At 35.8% G+C, this 23,798-nt stretch overlaps 1 protein-coding gene across 1 annotated transcript in view; it reads right to left on the bottom strand.

The window, feature by feature from the left end:
• LOC128657504 (probable cation-transporting ATPase 13A4) overlaps window positions 1–23,798 on the bottom strand; it is a 186,812-nt gene that overhangs the window by 24,943 nt on the left and 138,071 nt on the right. The window contains exons 20-25 of the mRNA XM_053711871.1: window positions 21,889–22,011; window positions 17,248–17,327; window positions 16,025–16,067; window positions 10,106–10,215; window positions 9,853–9,949; window positions 40–112 (exon numbers count right to left, since the gene is read on the bottom strand). Coding sequence (XP_053567846.1) covers window positions 40–112; window positions 9,853–9,949; window positions 10,106–10,215; window positions 16,025–16,067; window positions 17,248–17,327; window positions 21,889–22,011 — 526 coding nt within the window. The remainder of the gene's footprint in view (window positions 1–39; window positions 113–9,852; window positions 9,950–10,105; window positions 10,216–16,024; window positions 16,068–17,247; window positions 17,328–21,888; window positions 22,012–23,798) is intronic.

Below are 23,798 nucleotides of genomic sequence, written 5' to 3'. Positions count from 1 at the left end.
TACAATTCCAATACGGAAATATTTTGCTGTTTTACTTACTTGTTAAGAAAATGACAAACATTATGGCAAAGTCATGGACAAGAAATTGATTATTCCCAAAGATGTTCCGTTGCTTAAAAAAAAAAAGGAGAAAATAATTCTGATTTATATTTAAAGGGACAAGAAACTCCAAAATGTGTTATCTTTTAAAAAAAAAAAAAAAGTTTTATGACAGATATGAATGTACGTGTGCCTTTAAATACCATGATCTTATAAATATGTTAACATTCATTCAGGTAGATTACGAGTTATGCACGCTAGAGGGTATTTAACAAACGCATTAAAAGTTGCGTTATTTCACCCTTTACAGCGCTGCCATTACAAGTTTTGAAACAGCCGGCTTGTGCGTCCGTTATGGTTGCGTTGAGCTCCATACCGCACAAAATACAAGTGTTGTTTTGACATGCTCATGCACGCTTTCCCCATAGACATCAATGGGGAGAGCAGGTTAGAAAAAACCTAACACCTGTGATCACGGTATGAAAAGCTCTGTAACGCAACCCCATTGATGTCTACGGGGAAAAAATAGTTATGTTTAAACCTAACACCCTGACATATACCCCTAGTCTAAACACTCTGCTGCCCCCGACATCGCCGACACCTACATAAATTTATTAACCTCTAATCTGCCGCTCCCGATATTGCCACCACCGAAATAAACCTATTAATCCCTAACCCCTAAACCTAACCCTAAACCTAACCATAACCCTAAACCTAACCCTAAAAGTAACACCCCCTAACTTTAACATAATTAAAATAGAGCTAAATTAAAGTTACAATTATTAACTAAATAATACCTATTTAAAACTAAATACATACTTACCTGTGAAATAAAACCTAAGCTAGCTACAATATAGCTAATAGTTATATTGTAGCTAGCTTACGTTTTATTTTTATTTCACAGGTAAGTTTGTATTTATTTTAAGTAGGTTGACTAGTTAGTAAATAGTTATTAACTATTTACTAACTACCTAGTTAAAATAAATACAAACTTACCTGTGAAATAAAACCTAAGCTGTCTTACACTAAAACCTAACATTACAAAAAATAAAAAGCACTAAAATTACAAAAAACTAAAAACACTAAAATTACAACAAATAAAAAAACCTACCATTACAAAAAAATAACAAACGAAATTATCCAAAACAATACAAATTATTCCTATTCTGATACCCTTTAAAAAAAAACACCCCAAAATAAAAAACCCTAATCTATAATAAACTACCAAGGGCCTTTTGTGGTCCCTTAAAAGAGCTTTTGTAGGGCATTGCCCTAAAGTTAACAGCTCTTTTGCTAAAAAAGAAAATCAAACACCCCCTAACAGTATACAAACCCCAACCCCCGAAACCCACAAAATAAAAATAAAGTAAAACCTAATCTACCCATTGCCCTGAAAAGGGCATTTGTATGGGCATTGCCCTTAAAAGGTCATTCAGCTCTTTTGCTGCCCATTAAAAGTAAAAAATGTCTATTCTAAAAAGAAAAACCCACCCCAAAACAAACAAAAAAATTACACAAAATAACAAACGAATTATCCAAAATAATAACAATTATTTCTATTCTAATACCCATTTAAAATAAAAAAAAAAAAAACACCCCAAAATAAAAGAAACCTAATCTATAATAAACTACCAAAAGCCCTTAAAGGGGCCTTTTGTAGGGCATTGCCCTAAAGAAATCAGCTCTTTTTCTAAACAAAAATACAAAGACCCACTAACATTACAAACCCCCACCCCCTCCCAAACCCACAAAATAAAAAAAATGATCTAAAAAAACCTAATCTACCAATTGTCCTGAAAAGGACATTTGTATGGGCATTGCCCTTAAAAGGTCATTTAGATCTTTTTTCCTGCCCTTAAAAGGGCATTTAGCTCTTTTAAGAAATGCCCAACCCCTAATCTAAAAAAAACCCCATAAAACTTAAAAAAAACCTAACACTAAACCCTCTTTAGGTACTCACAGGTACTGAAGACCCACTTGAAGGATCTTCATAGTGGCGGCTGCATCTTCATCTAGGCATCTAGACTGGCATCTTCTTCATCCCTGCGGAGGCGAAGAGGTCGATGCGTGGAGGCGGAGGTCCAGGCGAAGGTTCAAAGCGGAGGTCCAGCCGAAGGTCCATCGATCCGATGTGGAGGTCTTCTTTATGTGATTGTCTGCCGCACACTGAGGACCTCCGGATCCACGCATCAACCGATCCGCCTCCATAGGGATGAAGAAGATGCCGGTCCCACGAGGGATGAAGATGGAGCCGCCTGGAAGAAGATGGAGCCGCCAGGATGAAGATCCTTCAAGAGGGACTTCAGGAACTGTGAGTACCTAAAGAGGGGTTAGTGTTAGGATTTTTAAAGTTTTTTTGGGTGTTTTTTTTTTAGATTAGGGTTTGGGAATTTCTTAAAAGAGTTAAATGGACCTTTAAGGGCAATGCCCATACAAATGCCCTTTTCAGGGCAATGGGTAGCTTAGGTTTTTGTTAGAGTTAGGTTTTTTTTATTTTGGGGGGTTGGTTGGGTTTTACTGTTGGGGTGTCTTTGTAATTTTTTTACAGGTTAAAGAGCCGTTTAACTTAGGGCAATGCCCTACAAAAGGCCCTTTTAAGGGCTATTGGTAGTTTATTGTAGGCTAGGGTTTTTTTATTTTGGGTGGGCTTTTTTATTTTTATAGGGCTATTAGATTAGGTGTAATTCTTTTTTATTTTTGATAATTTTGTTTGTTATTTTTCATAATTTAGTGTTTGGTATTTTTGTAATTTAGTATTATTTTATTTTTTGTAATTAGATACTTTGTCATTTTTATAGTAGTGTTAGGATTTTTTTAATGTGTATTTTAGGTTTCTATAAAGTTTAATAGTTATATTTGTTTAATTGTTAGTTTAAACTTATTAATTTGACAGGTAAGTTTTAATTAAATTTAAGATAGGGAAATTGTAATTTTAAAATAAAATTAGGGGTGCGTTAAGTATAGGGGTTACTAGTTTAAATTAGTTTATTGCGATGTGGGGGGCTTTTGGTTTAGGGGTTAATAGTTACATTTAGTATATTTCATTGTGGGGGCTTGCTGTTTAGAGGTTAATAGGTTTATTGCAGTGGTGGCGGTGGCGGGGAGCGGCGGAATAGGGGTTAATAACTTTAGTATAGTGGGGGTGATGTGGGCGGATGGCAGATTAGGATTAATAATATTTAAAAAGTGTTTGCAATGCGGGAGGGTGGCGGTTTAGGGGTTAATAACTTTAGTATAGTGGTGACGATGTCGGGGAGCGGCAGAGTAGGGGTTAAAAACTTTAATATAGTATTTGCAATGTGGGAGGGCCTCGGTTTAGGGGTTAATAGGTAATTTATGGGTGTTAGAGTACTTTGTAACACTTTAGTTATGAATTTTATATAACAGTTTTGTTGCGTAAAACTCATAACTACTGTTCTCAGATGGCGTTATGGATCTTGTCGTTATAGGATGTAACGCAAGCTTTTTAGTCTTACTGCAAAACTCGTAATGGCTGCGCTATGGAAATCCCATGAAAAAACGTAATTTTTACGAGTGCGGGACTGACGTTGCGTTACAGGCTAAAAGGCTTGCTATAAGACTCGTAATGGCTGCGTCTGTTTTAGCGCTGAAATTACCATTTCTTCAGCGTTAAAAGACGAACGCACAACTCGTAATCTACCTGATTGTAATTTATGTGACCAGATTTATTTTCTGTAAATACAATACAGGTACAAAATCCTTTATCCAAAGTGCTTGGATTCGGAAAAGATTTGGATTTTGGAATAGTTAGGATTTTAGAATATTTGCAACTTTAAATTGAGACAGTTTGGAGATTGGATGTAACCAAGTGTAAACAATATCTTATGTCATTTAGGCAATATTTGCATGTCATAATACAGCTTACACATGCAACTTAAAGGTAATTTTATATGATTTTTTATACTTTTGTATACAAAGTACCATTGGAATGATAGTACAGTACTGTAATCAGAAAGGTAATATTTGCTGTTTTAAATAAATATAGACTACTATTTTAGAACACACAAAAAAAACATAGGCAGAGAAGATTGTGACTTACAACCAAGGAAAATAGTTATTTTTGATAATTGTATTTAAAAAAATGAAGCTTGGATTTCAGAATAAATTTGGATTTAGGAATTCCAGATTTGGGGATTTGTACCTGTATTTGCACATGTGCCTGTATTTCTATTATAAGAAGCAAGATGGGCTATTTTTTGGTTTGTATCAATTTTCCATCAACTAGACATGTGCACACACAAAAATTAGTTTTAGATAAATTCTTCCTCACAAAAAAATAAATAAGTTGTATCCAAGTCTCTGGGCTCATTTGGTTTGGCAGATTTTTTGTAACATTATTCGTTTGGTAATGGATATTCATTAACTTCTTATTTCCTATGGGGAATTCCTTTAGAGGAGCAGCTGAACAGCAAGTTAAACTTAAATAAAGTTCAATTGCAGATACTACTTCTGCTACCAGTCAGCAGCAGCTATATATATATATTTTTTTTTATAGAAGTCAAACAGAGAGAATGTAGTCACAACATATAATACTGTTGTGAAAAAAGCAAGGGATAAAACAAGGCACACAGAATTTTGGTAAAAAAATTTTTACCAAAATTCTGTGTGCCTTGTTTTATCCCTTGCTTTTTTCACAACAGTATTATATGTTGTGACTACATTCTCTCTGTTTGACTTCTATAAAATTCACTATCAAGGGTGGCACCAGCGAATAGTTATTCATTTTTGGTTCAGCAATATTACCTACTCTCTCATATTCTTTTCATTGATATATATATATATATATATATATATTCCACTATATATTTTTATGAGGTCAGGCTAGATTACGAGTCTTGCGTTAGCCTTAAAAAGCAGTGTTGAGAGGTCCCAACGCTGCTTTTTAACGCCCGCTGGTATTACGAATCTGGCAGGTACAGGTGTACTGCTCGCTTTTTTCCCGCGACTAGAGCATACCGCAAATCCACTTACGTCAATTGCGTATCCTATCTTTTCCATGGGATTTCCCTAACACCGGTATTACGAGTCTTGGAAAAAGTGAGTGGTACACCCTCTCCTGTCAAGACTCCTACCGCATTTAAAAGTCAGTAGTAAAGAGTTTTATGGGCTAACGCCGTAACATAAAACTCTTAACTAAAGTGATAAAAGGTACACTAACACCCATAAACCACCTATTAACCCCTAAACCGAGCCCCCCCCCGCACATCGCAAACACTTAAATAAATTTTTTAACCCCTAATCTGCCTACCGGACTTCGCCGCCACTGTAATAAATTTATTAACCCCTAAACCGCCGCACTCCCGCATAGCAAACACTAGTTACATTTTATTAACCCCTAATCTGCTGTCCCTAACATCGCTGACATCTACCTACATTTATTAACCCCTAATCTGCTGTCCCTAACATCGCTGACATCTACCTACATTTATTAACCCCTAATCTGCCGCCCCCAACGTCGCCGCCACTATATTAAATGTATTAACCCCTAAACCTAAGTCTAACCCCCCTAACTTAAATATAATTTAAAATAATCAGAAAAAAATTACTACAATTAAATAAATTATTCCTATTCAAAACTAAATACTTACCTATAAAATAAACCCTAAGCTAGCTACAATATAACTAATAATTACATTGTAGCTATCGCAGGGTTTATTTTTATTTTACAGGCAACTTTGTATTTATTTTAACTAGGTAGAATAGTTATTAACTATTTAATAACTACCTATCTAAAATAAAGACAAATTTACCTGTAAAATAAACCCTAACCTAAGTTACAATTACACCTAACACTACACTATAATTAAATAAATTACCTAACTAAACAATTCAATTAAATAAACTAAAGTACGAAAAAAACAAATACTAAATTACAGAAAATAATAAAATAATTACAAGTTTTTTAAACTAATTACACCTAATCTAATCCCCCTAATAAAATAAAAAAGCCCCCCAAAATAATAAAAATCCCTACCCTATACTAAGTTACAAATAGCCCTTAAAAGGGCCTTTTGCGGGGCATTGCCCCAAAGTAATCAGCTCTATTACCTGTATTACACACCCAACCCTACTCTAAAACCCACCCTATCCCCCTTAATAAAACCTAAAACTAACCCCTTGAAGATCACCCTACCTTGAGAAGTCTTCACCCAACTGGGCAGAATTGGTCCTCCAGACGGCCAGAAGTCTTCATCCAAGCCGGGCAGAAGAGGACCTCCAGGCGGGCAGAAGTCTTCATCCAGGCAGCATCTTCTATCTTCATCCATCCGGAGCGGGTCCATCTTCAAGCCATCCGATGCGGAGCATCCTCTTCCATCCGACGACTAACACTAAATGACGGTACCTTTAAGTGAAATCATCCAAGATGGCGTCCCTTCAATTCCGATTAGCTGATAGAATTCTATCAGCCAATCGGAAATAAGGTAGAAAAAATCCTATTGGCAGATGCAATCACCCAATAGAATGCAAGCTCAATCCTATTGGCTGATTGGATCAGCAAATAGTATTTTTTTCTACCTTCTATCAGCCAATCGGAATTGAAGGGACACCATCTTGGATGACGTCACTTAAAGGTACTGTCATTTAGTGTTAGTCATCGGATGGAAGAGGATGCTCCTCGTCAGATGTCTTGAAGATTGAGCCGCTCCGGATGGATGAAGATAGAAGATGCCGCCTGGATGAAGACTTCTGCCCGTCTGGAGGTCCTCTTCAGCCCGGATCGGATGAAGACTTCTGGCCGTCTGGAGGACCACTTCTGCCCGGTTGGGTGAAGACGTCTCAAGGTAGGGTGATCTTCAAGGGGTTTGTGTTAGGTTTTATTAAGGGGGGATTGGGTGGGTTTTAGAGTAGGGTTGGGTGTGTGGGTGGTGGGTTTTAATGTTGGGGGTGTATTATATTTTTTTTTTACAGGTAATAGAGAGGATTACTTTGGGGCAATGCCCTGCAAAAGGCCCTTTTAATGGCTATTTGAAATTTAGTATAGGGTAGGGATTTTTAGCATTTTGGGGGGCTTTTTTTATTTTATTAGGGGGATTAGATTAGGTGTAATTAGTTTAAAAAACTTGTAATTATTTTATTATTTTCTGTAATTTAGTGGGGGGTTTTGTACTTTAGTTTATTTAATTTAATTGTAATTAATTGTAGTTAATTTAGGTAATTTATTTAATTATAGTGTAGTGCTAGGTGTAATTGTAATTTAGGTTAGGGTTTATTTTACAGGTAAATTTGTACTTATTTTAACTAGAAAGTTATTAAATAGTTAATGACTATTTAATAACTATTCTACCTAGTTAAAATAAACACAAAGTTGCCTGTAAAATAAAAATAAACCCTAAGCTAGCTACAATGTAACTATTAGTTATATTGTAACTAGTTTATGGTTTATTTTACAGGTAAGTATTTAGTTTTAAATAGGAATTATTTAGTTAATAATAGTAATTTTATTTAGATGTATTTAAATTATATTTAAGTTAGGGGGGTGTTAGGGTTAGGGTTAGACTTAGATTTAGGGGTTAATAACTTTATTATAGTGGCGGCTACGTTGGTGGCGGCAGATTAGGGGTTAATAAGTGTAGTTAGGTGGTGATGACATTGTGGGCAGCAGAGTAGGGGTTAATAAATAAAAAGTAGGTGTCGGCGATGTTGGGGGCAGCAGATTAGGGGTTCATAAGGATAATGTTGGTGGCGGCAGTGTCCGGAGCAGCAGATTAGGGGTTAATAATATTATGCAGGTGGCGATGATGTCGGGGAGTCAGATTAGGGGTTAAAAAGTGTAAGATTAGGGGTGTTTAGACTTGGGGTTCATGTTAGGGTGTTAGGTGTAGACATAAATGGGTTTCCCCATAGGAATCAAGTTAGGAGCTGAACGCTGCTTTTTTGCAGGTGTTAGGTTTTTTTTCAGCAGGCTCTGTCCCATTGATTCCTATGGGGAAATCGTGCACAAGCACGTTTTGCCAGCTCACCGCTACCGTAAGAAGTGCTGTATTGAGGTGAGATGTAGAGCTAAATTCTGCTCTACGCTCACCAGCGTTACTTTAGGTGAGCGGTGAGGGAAAACTGTACGTTAGCCACGCACACCATTACTGACAAAAACTCGTAATCTAGCCGAAAGTGAAGCCTACATACTAATTGGCTAACACAGGAATAGATCATTTGATAATGACATTTTTGGATATAGTATATTATATGTAAATTTGAACTTCTGAAACCTTTCCCACTTGAATTTTGTAAATCTGATTTTTTAACACTTTCCCACCTGCAGAAAAGGCTTTCCCACCTTTTAGAACAAAGTAACTATTTTTTTTGCAGCAGCATCGTTTGTTCTTTAGTTTAGTCATTAAATGGGACGTTCATATTTTGTTTTGAAACAAATGCAAAGAATTCAGCAAAATGTGTGATTTTTGGGGATTTTTTCCAAATTCAAAAGCTCATGTCTACAAGCTTCAGTTATAGGCCCTGATATTCAAAGATTCCCCAGCTTTGATATAAATTGTAGTTCAGTCTTCACAAAGGCTGAACTCACTGAATTTTCAAAAGAAAAAGGATGGAACTCTCCAGCACTGATATCTCTCTCATTTATGTATGTGAAGCAGAGACAAGTCCAGTGCAATATAGAACTGCATGATATGATAGTTTTGTTACACTTACACTTTGTGCATTGTATTATATATTACTATAACATTTCAGTTGAGGTCCTTTCAGTATTATTGAATTCAAGCTTTGCACTTTCTCATTTGTATTTTACACATTCTGATTATGCTTTGAGACTGTGTTACTTTAACAAAGTAGGATCAAACTTTTGTATATTTTTGTGTAGCTTTTACAAATTATATAGCACTTTGTATGTTCTTCATTGTAAACTGACAGTTTTAGAATGTTTGATGGACAGGGCAGTTATTTGGGCTGAAGAGGGGAGTTTCCAGGATATGTTGGAAGCTCTCTCACCAATCTTGTGAAATTTTGTAACCATTTTAAACAAGCTGGTCTCTGTGATTTGTCTTGCCAGCTGTGTGTAGGTGAATTGAAAATTGAAAATTCAAAATACACTTTATTTAACTAACAGAATAAAATGTAGACAAAGGCAAGTTAAATTGCAAGTTGGAATTGATGCAAACTGAGCCTTTATATCAGCTCCAGGGGTTCTCCAGTTACCTTCTTTCTCCCATGTAAAAAATGTATCCCATAGAGCTTCATTATTTTCTATAGAAAACATCTCTCATCTCTCTGGGATTTCCAAGTTCCTGCCCTTTTCTTAGAAAATTTAGCGAGTTCTGCCCCTGTGAAGTCAGCACTAGAAGCTCTCTCCAAACTTGAGAAGGTTTGATTATATAGCTCATAAAACGTTTGAGTCTAATTTGTTAAAGTTACACAGAAACTGTGAAGGCATAATCAGAAATTGTAAAATCACAATCCTAAATACATTGCTGTATACAAAATAAAATACAAAATAGAATATGCAAAGTTTAAATGTAATACAATTGAATCTGAAGTATAAAGTGATAAACACTAGGAAGCACAAAGTATAAATGCTGCAAAATTCTCATGCTATGCAGTGCTATATTGAACTTGGCTTGTCTCTCCTTCACTTACAGAAATGCAGGGAACATCCCTTGGAGAAGTATAGCAAAATCTGCCTTTTGAAAACTTCACTAGGGATCTTGCAGTGCTGGATGATTATTTTAGAATATCTCACCTGAGCGGAGAGGTTTTGAATATCAGGGCCATAATGAGTTGGTGGTATTTATTATTTACCACCATTTCAATTAAAATCATAGTTTACTTTTTGAGACTTACCCAGTAGAGCAGTAATGTGTTGATATATTCTATCAATCCGAACAAAGACATGAACTTAAACATGCAGAATGATGTGACAAGTGCAGCTCGGCCTTCTCTGTGAAGAGTAAACAGTAAAGAAGTCAAAATCTTCAGATTAGCTACATAGTAGAACTGCCATAAATTTGTTTGCTTAAAATATACTGGAAAGACAGATCTTCTCATCAGAAGGCACTAAATGAATTAGATGAAATAGCATGCAGTGGTCTCGTACTTGAGTAGTTCTGGAACGCATTGAATGTTTGTAATTATTGAGTTAAAAGGTGCAGCAACTGATGCCTCTTGTTCTGATAATGAAATCCCAGCATTAGCCATTTTCAAAGCCTAAGAAACAAAACAGATGAATTACTTATTGTTTTCGGCTCTTGGTTTAGATTCTTCTGTGGAATCAGTCAGGAACAAATGGATTTCTTAAATTTGAATTGGGTCAGTACACAAAAATCTATTAAAATGTTTTTTTTTTTCACAAAACAAAATAAAAAAATAAGCAGCTAATGGAAAAAGAGATCATGTATAAATTGATACTATGTGCTCAATGTACTAACCTGCATATTAAACTTTTAAGTCCTTGCCTGCTTCCCGCAATATAAGAAGCAGCAGTAACCAGACTAATGCTCCTTAAACTCTCTGCCACCTCTGAGTTGGTGGATAGAAATCATCGTGAAAATGTTCATTCATGCTGATTGATAGGACCTTCTCTTACACAACTGGTTGTGTAAAGGTAGGGGGAAAGCATTACACACACACTTATGTGTGTATTGATACATACGGGCAGTGGCCATACAGTGTTCACTGCCCTGCTCAACTAAGCTCGGAATACAGGTTCTCAAGTCGAGAACCTTGTTAATACCGTCCATAGTGCATGGATCTCTATACTGCTGATGACTGACGTGTGTATTTAATTGCATTTTTTCTTAACTTTCTTGTGTAGCTCAGCCATGGCGTGAAATGATCCTTTATCTATTATATTGATTTTAATATTTACTTGACATTTTTATTGCATCTGAACACTAAAATGCACTGAATTACAGTTATGGACTAACACTCTGGGGCGCGATCCGATATAGATCGCAGTTTGCGGCGCAAGCGAGGGAACCCACGTCGCCCGCAGTTTCAGCTCGCAACTCGAGCCATCCAATATGCGGCGCCGTCACTTGCTAAAGTGGCGCAAGTCTCACAAACCAGCGATGTCCAGAAATCTGCGTAAGTACAGATTTTTGGAGTCGCCAGTGACTTGCGCCACGTTAGAAACTGCCGGCGCCTACAAAACCTGACTAAAGTCTAAATCACCCGCACTGTCTAACACGCCTCCTAAACATAGCCTGACACGTCTAACACGCCTCCCTAACATAGCCCGACATGTCTAACCCTCTATCCGCTATCCCCCCTCACTATCCTAACAATAAAAAAGCTATTAACCCCTAAACCGCCGCTCCCGTACCCCGCCGCAACCTAATAAAGTTATTAACCCCTAAACCGTCGCTCCCGTACCCCGCCGCCAGCTATATTATATCTATAACCCCCTAAAGTGAGCCCCTAACACCACCGCCATCTATATTAAAATTATTAACCCCTAATGTAAGCCCCTTACACCGCCGCCATCTCTATTAAAATGATTAACCCCTAATTTAATCTACCTACCCCGCCGCCAGCTATATTATCTATATTAACCCTAAGTATATTATAGTTAATATAGGTATTACATTATATATATATTAACTATATTAACCCTAATTATATTAGGGTTAATATAGTTAATATAGTTACTATAGTATTTATATTAACTATATTAACTCTATCTAACCCTAACACCCCTAACTAAATTTATATTAAATTAATCTAATTCATTTATAAACTAAAATATTCCTATTTAAATCTAAATACTTACCTATAAAATAAACCCTAAGATAGCTACAATATAATTAATAATTACATTGTAGCTATGTTAGGGTTAATATTTATTTTACAGGTAAATAGTTAATTATTTTAACTAGGTATAATAGCTATTAAATAGTTATTAACTATTTAATATCTACCTAGTAAAAATAATTACCCAATTACCTGTAAAATAAATCCTAACCTAAGTTACAAATACACCTACACTATCAATAAATTAAATAAACTACAAACATCTATCTAAAAATACAATTAAATTAACTAAACTAAATTACAAAAAAAAAAAACACTAAATTACAAAAAATAAAAAAAAGATTACAAGATTTTTAAGCTAATTACACCTATTCTAAGCCCCCTAATAAAATAATAAACCCCCAAAATAAAAAAAATTCCCTGCCCTATTCTAAATTAAACAAATTTCAAAGCTCTTTACCTTACCAGCCCTTAAAAGGGCCTTTTGTGGGGCATGCCCCAAAGAATTCAGCTCTTTTGCATACAAATACAATACCCCCCCCCATTACAACCCACCACCCACATACCCATATTCTAAAACCACCCAAACCCCTCTTAAAAAAGCCTAACACTACCCCCCTGAAGATCTCCCTACCTTGTCTTCACCACACCGGGCCGAACTCCTGATCCGATCCGGGCGATGTCTTCCTCCAAGCGGCAAAGAAGAATTCTTCCTCCGGCGATGTCTTCCTCCAAGCGGCAAAGAAGAATTCTTCCTCCGGCGACGTCTTCCTCCAAGCGGCAGCAAAGTCTTCATTCTTCCGGCGGCATCTTCAATCTTCTTTCTTCGCTCCGCCGCCGCGGAGCATCCATCCCGGACGACTACTGAACTACGAATGAGGTACCTTTAAATGACGTCATCCAAGATGGCGTCCGCCGAATTCCGATTGGCTGATAGGAATTAAGTTAGAAAAATCTGATTGGCTGATTGAATCAGCCAATCAGATTCAAGTTCAATCCGATTGGCTGATCCAATCAGCCAATCAGATTGAGCTCGCATTCTATTGGCTGATCGGAACAGCCAATAGAATGCGAGCTCAATCTGATTGGCTGATTGGATCAGCCAATCGGATTGAACTTGAATCTGATTGGCTGATTCAATCAGCCAATCAGATTTTTCTAACTTAATTCCGATTGGCTGATAGAATCCTATCAGCCAATCGGAATTTGGCGGACGCCATCTTGGATGACGTCATTTAAAGGTACCTCATTCGAAGTTCAGTAGTCGTCCGGGATGGATGCTCTGCGGCGGCGGAGCGAAGAAAGAAGATTGAAGATGCCGCCGGAAGAATGAAGACTTTGCTGCCGCTTGGAGGAAGACGTCGCCGGAGGAAGAATTCTTCTTTGCCGCTTGGAGGAAGACATCGCCGGAGGAAGAATTCTTCTTTGCCGCTTGGAGGAAGACATCGCCCGGATCGGATCAGGAGTTCGGCCCGGTGTGGTGAAGACAAGGTAGGGAGATCTTCAGGGGGGTAGTGTTAGGCTTTTTTAAGGGGGGTTTGGGTGGTTTTAGAATAGGGGTATGTGGGTGGTGGGTTGTAATGGGGGGGTATTGTATTTGTATGCAAAAGAGCTGAATTCTTTGGGGCATGCCCCACAAAAGGCCCTTTTAAGGGCTGGTAAGGTAAAGAGCTTTGAAATTTGTTTAATTTAGAATAGGGCAGGGAATTTTTTTTATTTTGGGGGTTTATTATTTTATTAGGGGGCTTAGAATAGGTGTAATTAGCTTAAAAATCTTGTAATCTTTTTTTTATTTTTTGTAATTTAGTGTTTGTTTGTTTTTTGTAATTTAGTTTAGTTAATTTAATTGTATTTTTAGATAGATGTTTGTAGTTTATTTAATTTATTGATAGTGTAGGTGTATTTGTAACTTAGGTTAGGATTTATTTTACAGGTAATTGGGTAATTATTTTAACTAGGTAGATATTAAATAGTTAATAACTATTTAATAGCTATTATACCTAGTTAAAATAATTAACTATTTACCTGTAAAATAAATATTAACCCTAACATAGCTACAATGTAATTATTAATTATATTGTAGCTATCTTAGGGTTTATTTTATAGGTAAGTATTTAGATTTAAATAGGAATATTTTAGTTTATAAATGAATTAGATTAATTTAATATAAATTTAGTTAGGGGTGTTAGGGTTAGATAGAGTTAATATAGTTAATATAAATACTATAGTAACTATATTAACTATATTAACCCTAATATAATTAGGGTTAATATAGTTAATATATATAATGTAATACCTATATTAACTATAATATACTTAGGGTTAATATAGATAATATAGCTGGCGGCGGGGGTAGGTAGATTAAATTAGGGGTTAATCATTTTAATAGAGATGGCGGCGGTGTAAGGGGCTTACATTAGGGGTTAATAATATTAATATAGCTGGCGGCGGTATAGGGGGATTAGATTAGGGGTTAATAATTTTTATATAGGTGGCGGCGGTGTAAGGGGTCAGATTAGGGGATAGATAAGGTAGATGACAGCGGTGTAAGGGGTTCTAATTAGGGGATAGATAAGGTAGATGGCGGCGGTTTTAGGGGCTCACAGTAGGGGGTTAGTTTATGTAGATGGCGGCGGGGTCCGGGAGCGGCGGTTTAGGGGTTAATAACTTTATTAGGGATTTCGGGGGGGGGATCACGGTTGACAGGTAGATAGACATTGCGCATGCGTTAGGTGTTAGGTTTATTTTAGAAGATCGCGGTTGACAGGGAGATAGACTGCGCATGCGTTAGATATTAGGTTTATTTTAGAAAATCGCGGTTGACAGGGAGATAGATATTGCGCATGCGTTAGGTGTTAGGTTTATTTTAGCAGCCAGTTTAGGGAGTTACGGGGCTCCAATAGTCAGCGTAAGGCTTCTTACGGCTGCTTTTTGTGGCGAGGTGAAAATGGAGTAAGTTTTCTCCATTTTCGCCACGTAAGTCCTTACGCTGCATATTGGATACCAAACTGCGCTGGTTTGGTATACCTGCCTATAGCCCAAAAAACTACGGGCGACGGCAGAAATATACGCGCGTAACTTCCAGGTTACGCCGTATATGTGATACCAAACCCGCGCAAATATTGGCATTGCCGGCTTTTGCGGGCGACGATTTTTATCGGATCGACCCCCTGATGTTTTAAGAACATGTTTAATAGTTTAAAAGTACAATAGGATCACTATTTTAACATTTTTAAATTGGAACTGAGCATGTGTGAATTGTTAACCCAAAACCTACATAAAATAAAATAAAAACCCAAGATACATTGTTTAAAAGATGCCAACATGTCTTTTGAAGAGACACAGTGACTATTGTTATTAGGTCATTGATTATTAGATCATTAAATTAATTCAACTTAAATGAATATTGCTTTTTGAAAGACATGATTCAATTGATTGGAAAAGTTTTATTTGATTTTGCTGAATCTGCCACTAAAAATGTCTTGTGTAACTGGACATTTTGCAGGTTCCACTTTTTATTTTGTTTGTTTATTTTTAAATTCCCAGTTAGTGTGATATTTTTAATGCAGACTTTTAGGCTTGTCAATGTTCCACATATTCTGCCTTTGATGAATGATCATAGTCATGCTATAGACATTTATGTAACACTTTACGTACTCTTTCTAAAGCCTCTATTCCGCTCATTTTACGGACAACTTCTTTAAAAAACAAAAAAACAAAAGAGGCTATAAACACCTAAAACAAAAGCATATTCTTTTGATTTAGAAACACATAAGGGTTTTGTTCAGTACTTTATTGGAGAATGAGATAGTATTATAACTGGCCTATTATTACTTGAAGAATACAAGCAATAAAATAGTATTTTTCATGGTGCTTTATCCATCTCAGGAAATGGATATAACCAGGTGTTCTATTTTATGGTAAATAATTTCAAAGCTTATACAATAGGACATCCCATTCAGATATAATAAAATGTTTCAAATGGTTAATGTTGTAAATTATCCCTATTTGTGTTACAGAATTGTATCATTTGTTATGGCATATTTCCCTTCCCCTCTGCTATCACATATTATTCCTATTACAAATCACATAAATATTGTTACTTATTAATACTGGTGAATATAAACATTTAATTTATAGCACATTTTTTCTCACAGATTTTTGATTCATACACTCACTGAAATATATATTTATATAAATATGAATACTAAAAAGTATGTAAATAGGAAAATAAATACAAGTGCAATTCTATATAATTCCTTACTGCACAATCATTGGCTCCATCTCCACACATTCCCACATAGTAACTAAAAAACAAAATGTGTAAATGACAATGAATTAAAATAACTTTATACATATTAAATTGACTAAAATTCACACTTTATGAACTATATTACAAGTGAAAAGTAAAAATAGTTGTGCTATGGTGCGCTAACATTGGTAGAGCGCAATCCATAGTGCTCCCATTTGAACTTCCACATTACAAGTTGAAAGTAAAATGTTAGTGCTTGAGTGATGGTGTGCTTTAAAAAAAAAACATAAAAGAGAGAGTGAGCTAGATGAGTACAGCTAACAGCAAAACGCATCAGAAGCTGACAATTGGCTCACAGGTTTTATTTTGAAAATATATTGTTCTATTTTTAATTTTTTACAATAAAGGTTTGGAAACTGTTTAAGTTATTGAGCCAATTTTGCTTTGTTTAGATAGATAGTGATACATATAGATATATATGTGCGTGTGTATATATGTTTGTGTGTGTGTATACATGTATGTGCGCACATACATATGTACAGACATATTTACAAACACATACATACCTACACACAGAGAAATACACACAAATAGATATACACGATTGAGCCTTTTCCCGTCCAACACCTTGTCATATACCATATTTCTTTAAATCCCTCTTAATCAAATATTAGGAGTAAAAAACATGTATATTACGTTTAATATATATATATATATATATATATATATATATATATATATATATATATATATATATATATATATATATAAATAAGTGTGATATACTTTATTGTAATGAGTTTTACATGTGTTTTGTTGTGCTTTTATTTTAGCCCTAACACTTTATTTAAAGTCTCAACGTGCGTTAACTTTTTTAGCACTATTATGTGTTGCGCTGAAGCACAGCCACTCTATCCATTGAAAGTGTAGGGGGCACAAAAACAATGTTGGCTACGTTCACATAGGAAACCTTTTTATCCATTACCTTTTAATACCAGTTTCACAGACCCACACTATTGATATCAATGTACTTGTAATCTGAGCCTAAAGGAGTTAATTACAAGACATTACTGGTATCACAAAGTTTAAACAATTCCCATATTAGATTGTATATTACCATTAAAGCAACATGATGACAGTGCTTCTGACGTGTTAGTGTGTACTAATACACATGTAGGTTGTCACTGTGAAATATAAATACACAATAAAAAAATATCTTTTCTGCTAGTACTTACTCTAGTTTTCTAAATTCATCTATAATAGCAGATTTCTGTCCGGGAGACATTCTTGCAAAAACAGTTCCGTTCATTAATATCTGTGTAAACAACACAACAGACTATTTTATTTACTAGCAAAAAAGTTATAAACTAGAATAAAAATAAGTACAAGTTTAAGAAAAATTAAATACAAATATATACTTAAATATGAGATTTAGATTCATGTTTCTGTATAAAGACATTCCAGCTCACCTAAAGCACCTGACCACAGTCTGAATATAAACTTAATCTATTTCACAAAGCTCAGGTGAGACTTACTTCACTCAAACATCCTAGTTCACTTAATGCATCTGCCCACTGTCTGAGTCACGGCTGTTCTCAGATTTGAACCTGCGACTCCTGGTTCGAAACCTGTTTTTCGGTTGCAACACCACCAGAGGACTTTGCATTCTTTGCAAGTTTTTGGAGACCTGTTACCTGCAGTGAATTTCCCTCTGGTTCCACCTGCTTGAAAGCTGCAGGTAGTTCTGCAATTAGCTGTCCTATAAAAGCAGGTTTCACAGACCACCCCCTACACCCTGACATTGTGGTTCACTTTGTTCCTGTTATTAGTGCCTCTGACCTTGCCTGAAATTCATATTTGGTTCCTGAATCCAGCTTGTTCTCTGAGTAACTTTTTGGGTCTCCCTTGGATTTGCCGAAAGATTGGACTGCTTTTCTGTTTACCAAAAATGGCCTTGTACCCTGACTATTCTTTTGGATTCTCCATGGATTTTTTACTTTTATGACTGCTTTTAGGTATCTTATCCTCGGCTTGTCTCTTGGCTATTCGCTCAGTACCAGCCTGTCTCTGCTTCCAGTGTTTACTGTGGCATCATACTGCTCCTCTGGCATCCTGTTCCAGTACCCTGCAAAGGACATTTGTCAAGTACCTGTATCCTGCTCCAGCACCCTAGCCCTGCAGAGGACATCTGCCAAGCACCAGTGTCCTACTCCTGTACTCAAGTCCTGCAAAAGGAATCTGCCAAGCACAAATATCCTGCGCCAGTACCCAAACCCCACAGAGGGTGTCTGTAAAGCACCGGTATCCTGCTCCGGTACCCTATCCCTGCAGAGGGCGTCTGTCATGCACCGGTATCCTGCTCCAGCACCCTAGCCCTGACGAGGGCATCTGACAAGCACCAGTGTCCTACTCCACCAGTACCCAAACACTGCAGAGGACGTCTGTAAAGCACTGTTATCCTGCTCCAGTGCCCTAGCCCTGCAGAGGGTGTCTGCCAAGCATCGGTATCATGCTCCAGTACCCTAGCCTGCAGAGGACGTCTACCAAATATTGGTTTCATACTCCTGTATCAAGCCCTGCAGAGGGCTTCTGTCAAGCACTGGTATTCTGCTTCAGTACACAAGCCCTGCAGAGGATGTCTGCCAAGCATCTGTATCCTGTTCCATTCTCGGCCTTAGAATAGGCACTCTTGTCTTGGGCTCTCAAGTGGGCACTCCTGCCTCGGCCTCCAGTGGGCACTCTTGTCTTGGCCTCCAATGCGGATTCCTGTCTCTGCCTCAAGTGGACATTCCTGCCTTCAGCTTAAGTTGGCGCTTTGTTCCTGCCCTTACATTTGGCAATCTTGTTACTGGCCCTATTGCTAGTCTGTGTATGGGGATTGTGTTATTAATAGCGTGGTCTCACCGCTATTATAAAAAAGAAAAGCCTTAAAGACCAGCAATGTTCAGGGTGCATTGTGGTCATTAAAGGACCAGTCAACACAGTAGATTTGCATAATCAACAAATGCAAGCTAACAAGGCAATGCAATAGCACCTAGTCTGAACTTCAAATGAGTAGTAGATTTTTTTCTGACAATTTTGAAAGTTATGTCTTTTTCCACTCCCCCTGTACCATGTGACAGCCATCAGCCAATCACAAATGCATACACGTACCATGTGACAGCCGTCAGCCATTCACAAGTGCATACACACTTATTCTTGCACATGCTCAGTAGGAGCTGATGACTCAAAAAGTTTAAATATAAAAAGACTGTGCACATTAAGTTAATGAAAGTAAACTGGAAAGTTGTTTAAAATGGCATGCTCTATCTGAATAATGAAAGTTTAATTTTGATTGAGTGTCCTTTTAAGGCATCACGTTTGTCAATTTAAATCCTGCGGTGATGTATTCTCACAAATATAACCTACCCTACTGTACTTGTTAGCGTATGTATTATAATGTACCCCATGAATGTACTTTACTTTGTATTGCGCTGCAGAATCTGTTGGCGCTTTATAAATAACCATTAATAATAATATTAATAATAATCCTCTCAATTTGTCACTCTAACGTTATAGATATTAAAGGGACATAAAATAAAATAGTCTACTGTGTTAGATCATTGTAGAATTGTTCCATTGCTAGTATATAACTATGGGCCAGATTACAAGTGGATGACTATCGTTAGCACAAGGAGCTTAAACATGATCACGAGATCACAGTGTTCTTTACTATCAAATCCATATTACAAGTGGTGCGCTGTTAAAATTACCGCTGTTAAAATTACCGCAAATTTGTTTGCGCAAACTTCCGATATTTATGCTCTCCATATTTTCTATGGGTAGCATAGAGCGGTAATATATGTTCGTATTACAAGTAGAAAGTAAATGCGATTGCGCAAATGCAATCACATTTGCCACTAAAGTTCACTATGAACCCCTTGACCGACACCCCCTCCACATTGTAAACTACCGCTTTACACTATTAAACCTTAAACTGCCACACACCCCACCACAAAGTAAGGTCCTACACCATTAACCCTTGCATTTCTATTGGCACTTTGCATGTTCAAATCAGCCAACAGAAAAAGCTTTCAATCTATTGGCTGATTTTATTATGCAAGGGTACCCCTATATTAAAGGAGTACTTCACATTCAAATTCAGTGTGCGACTGATGACTGCATGAAGAGGACCTCCGTGTTCAAGCTCTGTAGATGACGACCACCGCCTCCACCACTGCCACCACCAGAATGAAGATAAGAAGAAAAGTTTCTTAAAATTGCTTCTTCTATATGAACCATAAAAGTTTAGTTTTGAAAATCTAGCAATTTTTTTTAATAAAAAAAAAATCTGCACTAGGCAGTTTTGGGGCTTTAAAGTTTGTGGGAGTGGGCACTGAAAAATGAATGCATTGTGATTAACTTGTAATATTAACATTATTGTGCGCCCGGTATTATAAAGTGGAGCGCTAATATCCCTTGCATGCCAAATCAGTAATATATACAGTATATATATATATATATATATATTTATTTATTTTTTATTTTTTTTTAAAAACACCAGTAATGTGAACACATTTTGGGCTAGATTTCATGTAGAGAACACAAATATTAGTGTTCTTGTGCTCTAACATAGCTCAAGAGTAATCAGTAGCATTTTTATTTTTCACTCCCATATTACGAGTTGAAAATATATATTTTTTATTTATTGAACAGAAGTCTAGGGTGCACTAACATCTGGATGTCAGATACTGTGAGTGCTCTAAATCCCTAGGTGGCTGAAAAACTTTTGTTGGCTAAGCTAAAAATTCCCTAAACCTCCTCTATATTTACTGTATTTTGCTTAGAAATATAAGTTAAAAACACTGCACACATACATACATACATACATATACATATATGTGTGTGTGTGTGTGTGTAAATACACACATACAAATGCACACATATAAATATACAACTTTAAGCCCTTCCCAGTGCAGCACCTTATATACTAGATCCCTTTAAATAAGTGTTAAAACATTTAAGAGCAGTATTTTTCATTTGTCTTTTGTGTGGCGCTTGAGCATAACACCTAAAGTATACAATAGACTTTTTATTGTTTTAAAAGATAGAAAATCCCTTTATTACCCATTCCCCAGTTTTGCATAACCAATACAATTATATTAATATAGTTGTTACCTCTGTGATTACCTTGTATCTAAGAATCTTCTGACAGCCCCCTAATCACATGACTTTTTATTTATTAGCTATTGACTAACATTTTAGCCAATTAGTGCTGTGTTGTGCTGACTCTTAAATAAGTCCACGGGCGTGAACACAATGTTATCTATATGGTCCACATGAACTTGCAGTCTCATGTGAAAAGCTAACAAAAAAATCACGTGATAAGAGGCTGTCTTTAGTGTCTTAGAAACAGGCAGAAATTTAGAGGTTTAAATGTTATAAAGTATATTAATATAACAATGGTGGTTTTACAATGTTGGGGAATTGGTAGTTAAGGCATTATCTATCTTTTTAAACAATAACAATTTTAGTGTAGACTGTCCCTTTAACTCACCACTTGTAATATAAGCTTTAATAACTCTCACTGCACTATCTATTAAAAGCATAGGGTGCGCTAAAAAATGTGTTGGCTGCATAAAAGGGACTCCAGAATTGTTATTGTTTAAAAAGATAGATAATCCGTTTATTACCCATTCCCCAGTTTTACATAACCAACACTGTTATATTAATATACTTTTTACCTCTTACCTTGATTAGTTTATGCCTGGGCTTATTGAACTATTTTCTTAGCAAGATAATTCAGACTTATGTAAGTGCCAAATACAATAAGGATATATGGAGTCCCACTTGTTACACAATGATGCCAGTTACCCATATCTCTAACACACACTTACTTTTGGCAGCAAATCACTGAAGTGTTTCTCCAGATTTTCATAGGTCTTTCCACTCATTGAAAAATGATACATGTTGAGTTTATCATTGGTGCTCACTATATTTTCAACTTTGATTACAGCATCCTGTTCAAAATCAAAATAAAATAACAAGTTTTATTTTGTTTCATCTTTTGTTAACAACCTACAAGAATGTCTGCAAGCATTGCTAGAATTATTTTTTCAAAATGTTAGCAACAAAATACTGTAAGATTCTAATTTAAAAAATGCAGAGCCATCCCTCTGCCACCTGGGATAAGTAATCTTTTTCCCCATCTATTTAGAAAGTGCCCCAAATCATGGAGTTCCTTTTCAAAAAAATTTTTATTTACCTCTTAGCTTTTTCCCTGCCCCATATTTCTTCATATTTCCTGATATAATATTAGTTTATGCATTTTATTGTTCTGGTTATTCAATCTGTATCTATCTATTTATCTATCTATTTATCTGTCTGACTGTCTGTCTTTCTATCATCTATTTATCTGTCTGTCTATCATCCATCTGTCTGTCTATCATACATTCTCTATATAATTATTTAGATATTATAGTTCATTTCTTAATTGTATGTACAATTTTTATTTTCAAAGTATTTTTCTTCTTCAAAATAATTATAGATTATTTTAGTATAACTTCTTGTAAAACTTGTTGCTATAATTTTATTTCTTACATGATTATTATCTATTATTTTGAAGCATTTGTAATATCTTCAACTCTGCATATTTTATGAATTCACTGGTATTTCCTATACTTCATTAGAAAGGTACCTAAATAAATATTTGATAGCTGAAGAAAAACATTTTTTGAGTTAATTATATAATGCTACACTATTGTGATACCAGTACATTGAGAAAATAATATTTATTTCTGATTCATTTTTTTAGTACCATTAGGAAATAGAAATTGTGTAGCTGTATTTTTTTTACTAATTATTACTTTACCTCTGCATATTATTTTTTATTTTTATTGTGTGAAACAAAGACAAACAATAATGTGTGTGCTTTCTTCTCTTATAACTATGAAGCTGAACACACATGCTACATTTATCTCCTGTGATGCTTCAAAAATATAATAGCAACGATTTGTTTTCAGATTACAGCAGTTGAGGGTATTATTTTGTGCATGAATGGATAATCTCTACTTTTTTTTTTAAAAACCATACCTTCTGATGTCATTCAATAAAAACAAGCACAGTGAAATGTGCTTAACAACTAAATTAAAAACATAAATAAACAGACCATTAATCTGTTTTTAAATAGCTATAGCTATTTGTGGTGGTTATATAACATATGCCTCTTCAAATACATTATAACATTTCCGTTACCCTACAGATTACAAAGAAAAAATTGAGGTTAGAAAATAACAGATTTTCTATGCCTTGTATTACTGGACACAAACAGATAAAGAATATGGGTCCCAGAGCAAAATGTAAGGAAACTAATGTCCGGCAGTCCAATATATCTTTTAAGGGTTCTAATCAAGTGATGTCTCATCTACCAGCTGATGACACATGTATTTGCCTTTCAGGCTTAAAGGGACATTAAACACCTAATGAAAATGGCTGAAACCTACTTTTTCTTATAAATAAAAATAAAATAATCACTGCTGTTTATTTTATCTGTTCCTCTTACCCCAAACATTTCAAAGGGATTGTTTTGAAATACAGTGTTGAGCCAGTGCCAAATTTCCTATGTAAGCTGCCATATTGTAGCGTGCGTTACAGGGCTCATTAGTCACATGACACAGCATATTGGCTGTTACAGTACTTAGAGGAATATAACATTTGCCTGCAGCATGTGAGCTGCAGTGAGACACATTTATTTCTCAGTTAGGGTGTAAATAGATTTAATTTGCCAGTCTATTGTATATAATACACA

The sequence above is a fragment of the Bombina bombina genome, chromosome 4, assembly GCF_027579735.1.
Source record: "Bombina bombina isolate aBomBom1 chromosome 4, aBomBom1.pri, whole genome shotgun sequence".
NCBI classification, from domain to species: domain Eukaryota; kingdom Metazoa; phylum Chordata; class Amphibia; order Anura; family Bombinatoridae; genus Bombina; species Bombina bombina.
This window is presented reverse-complemented; position numbering and strand designations above follow the sequence as displayed.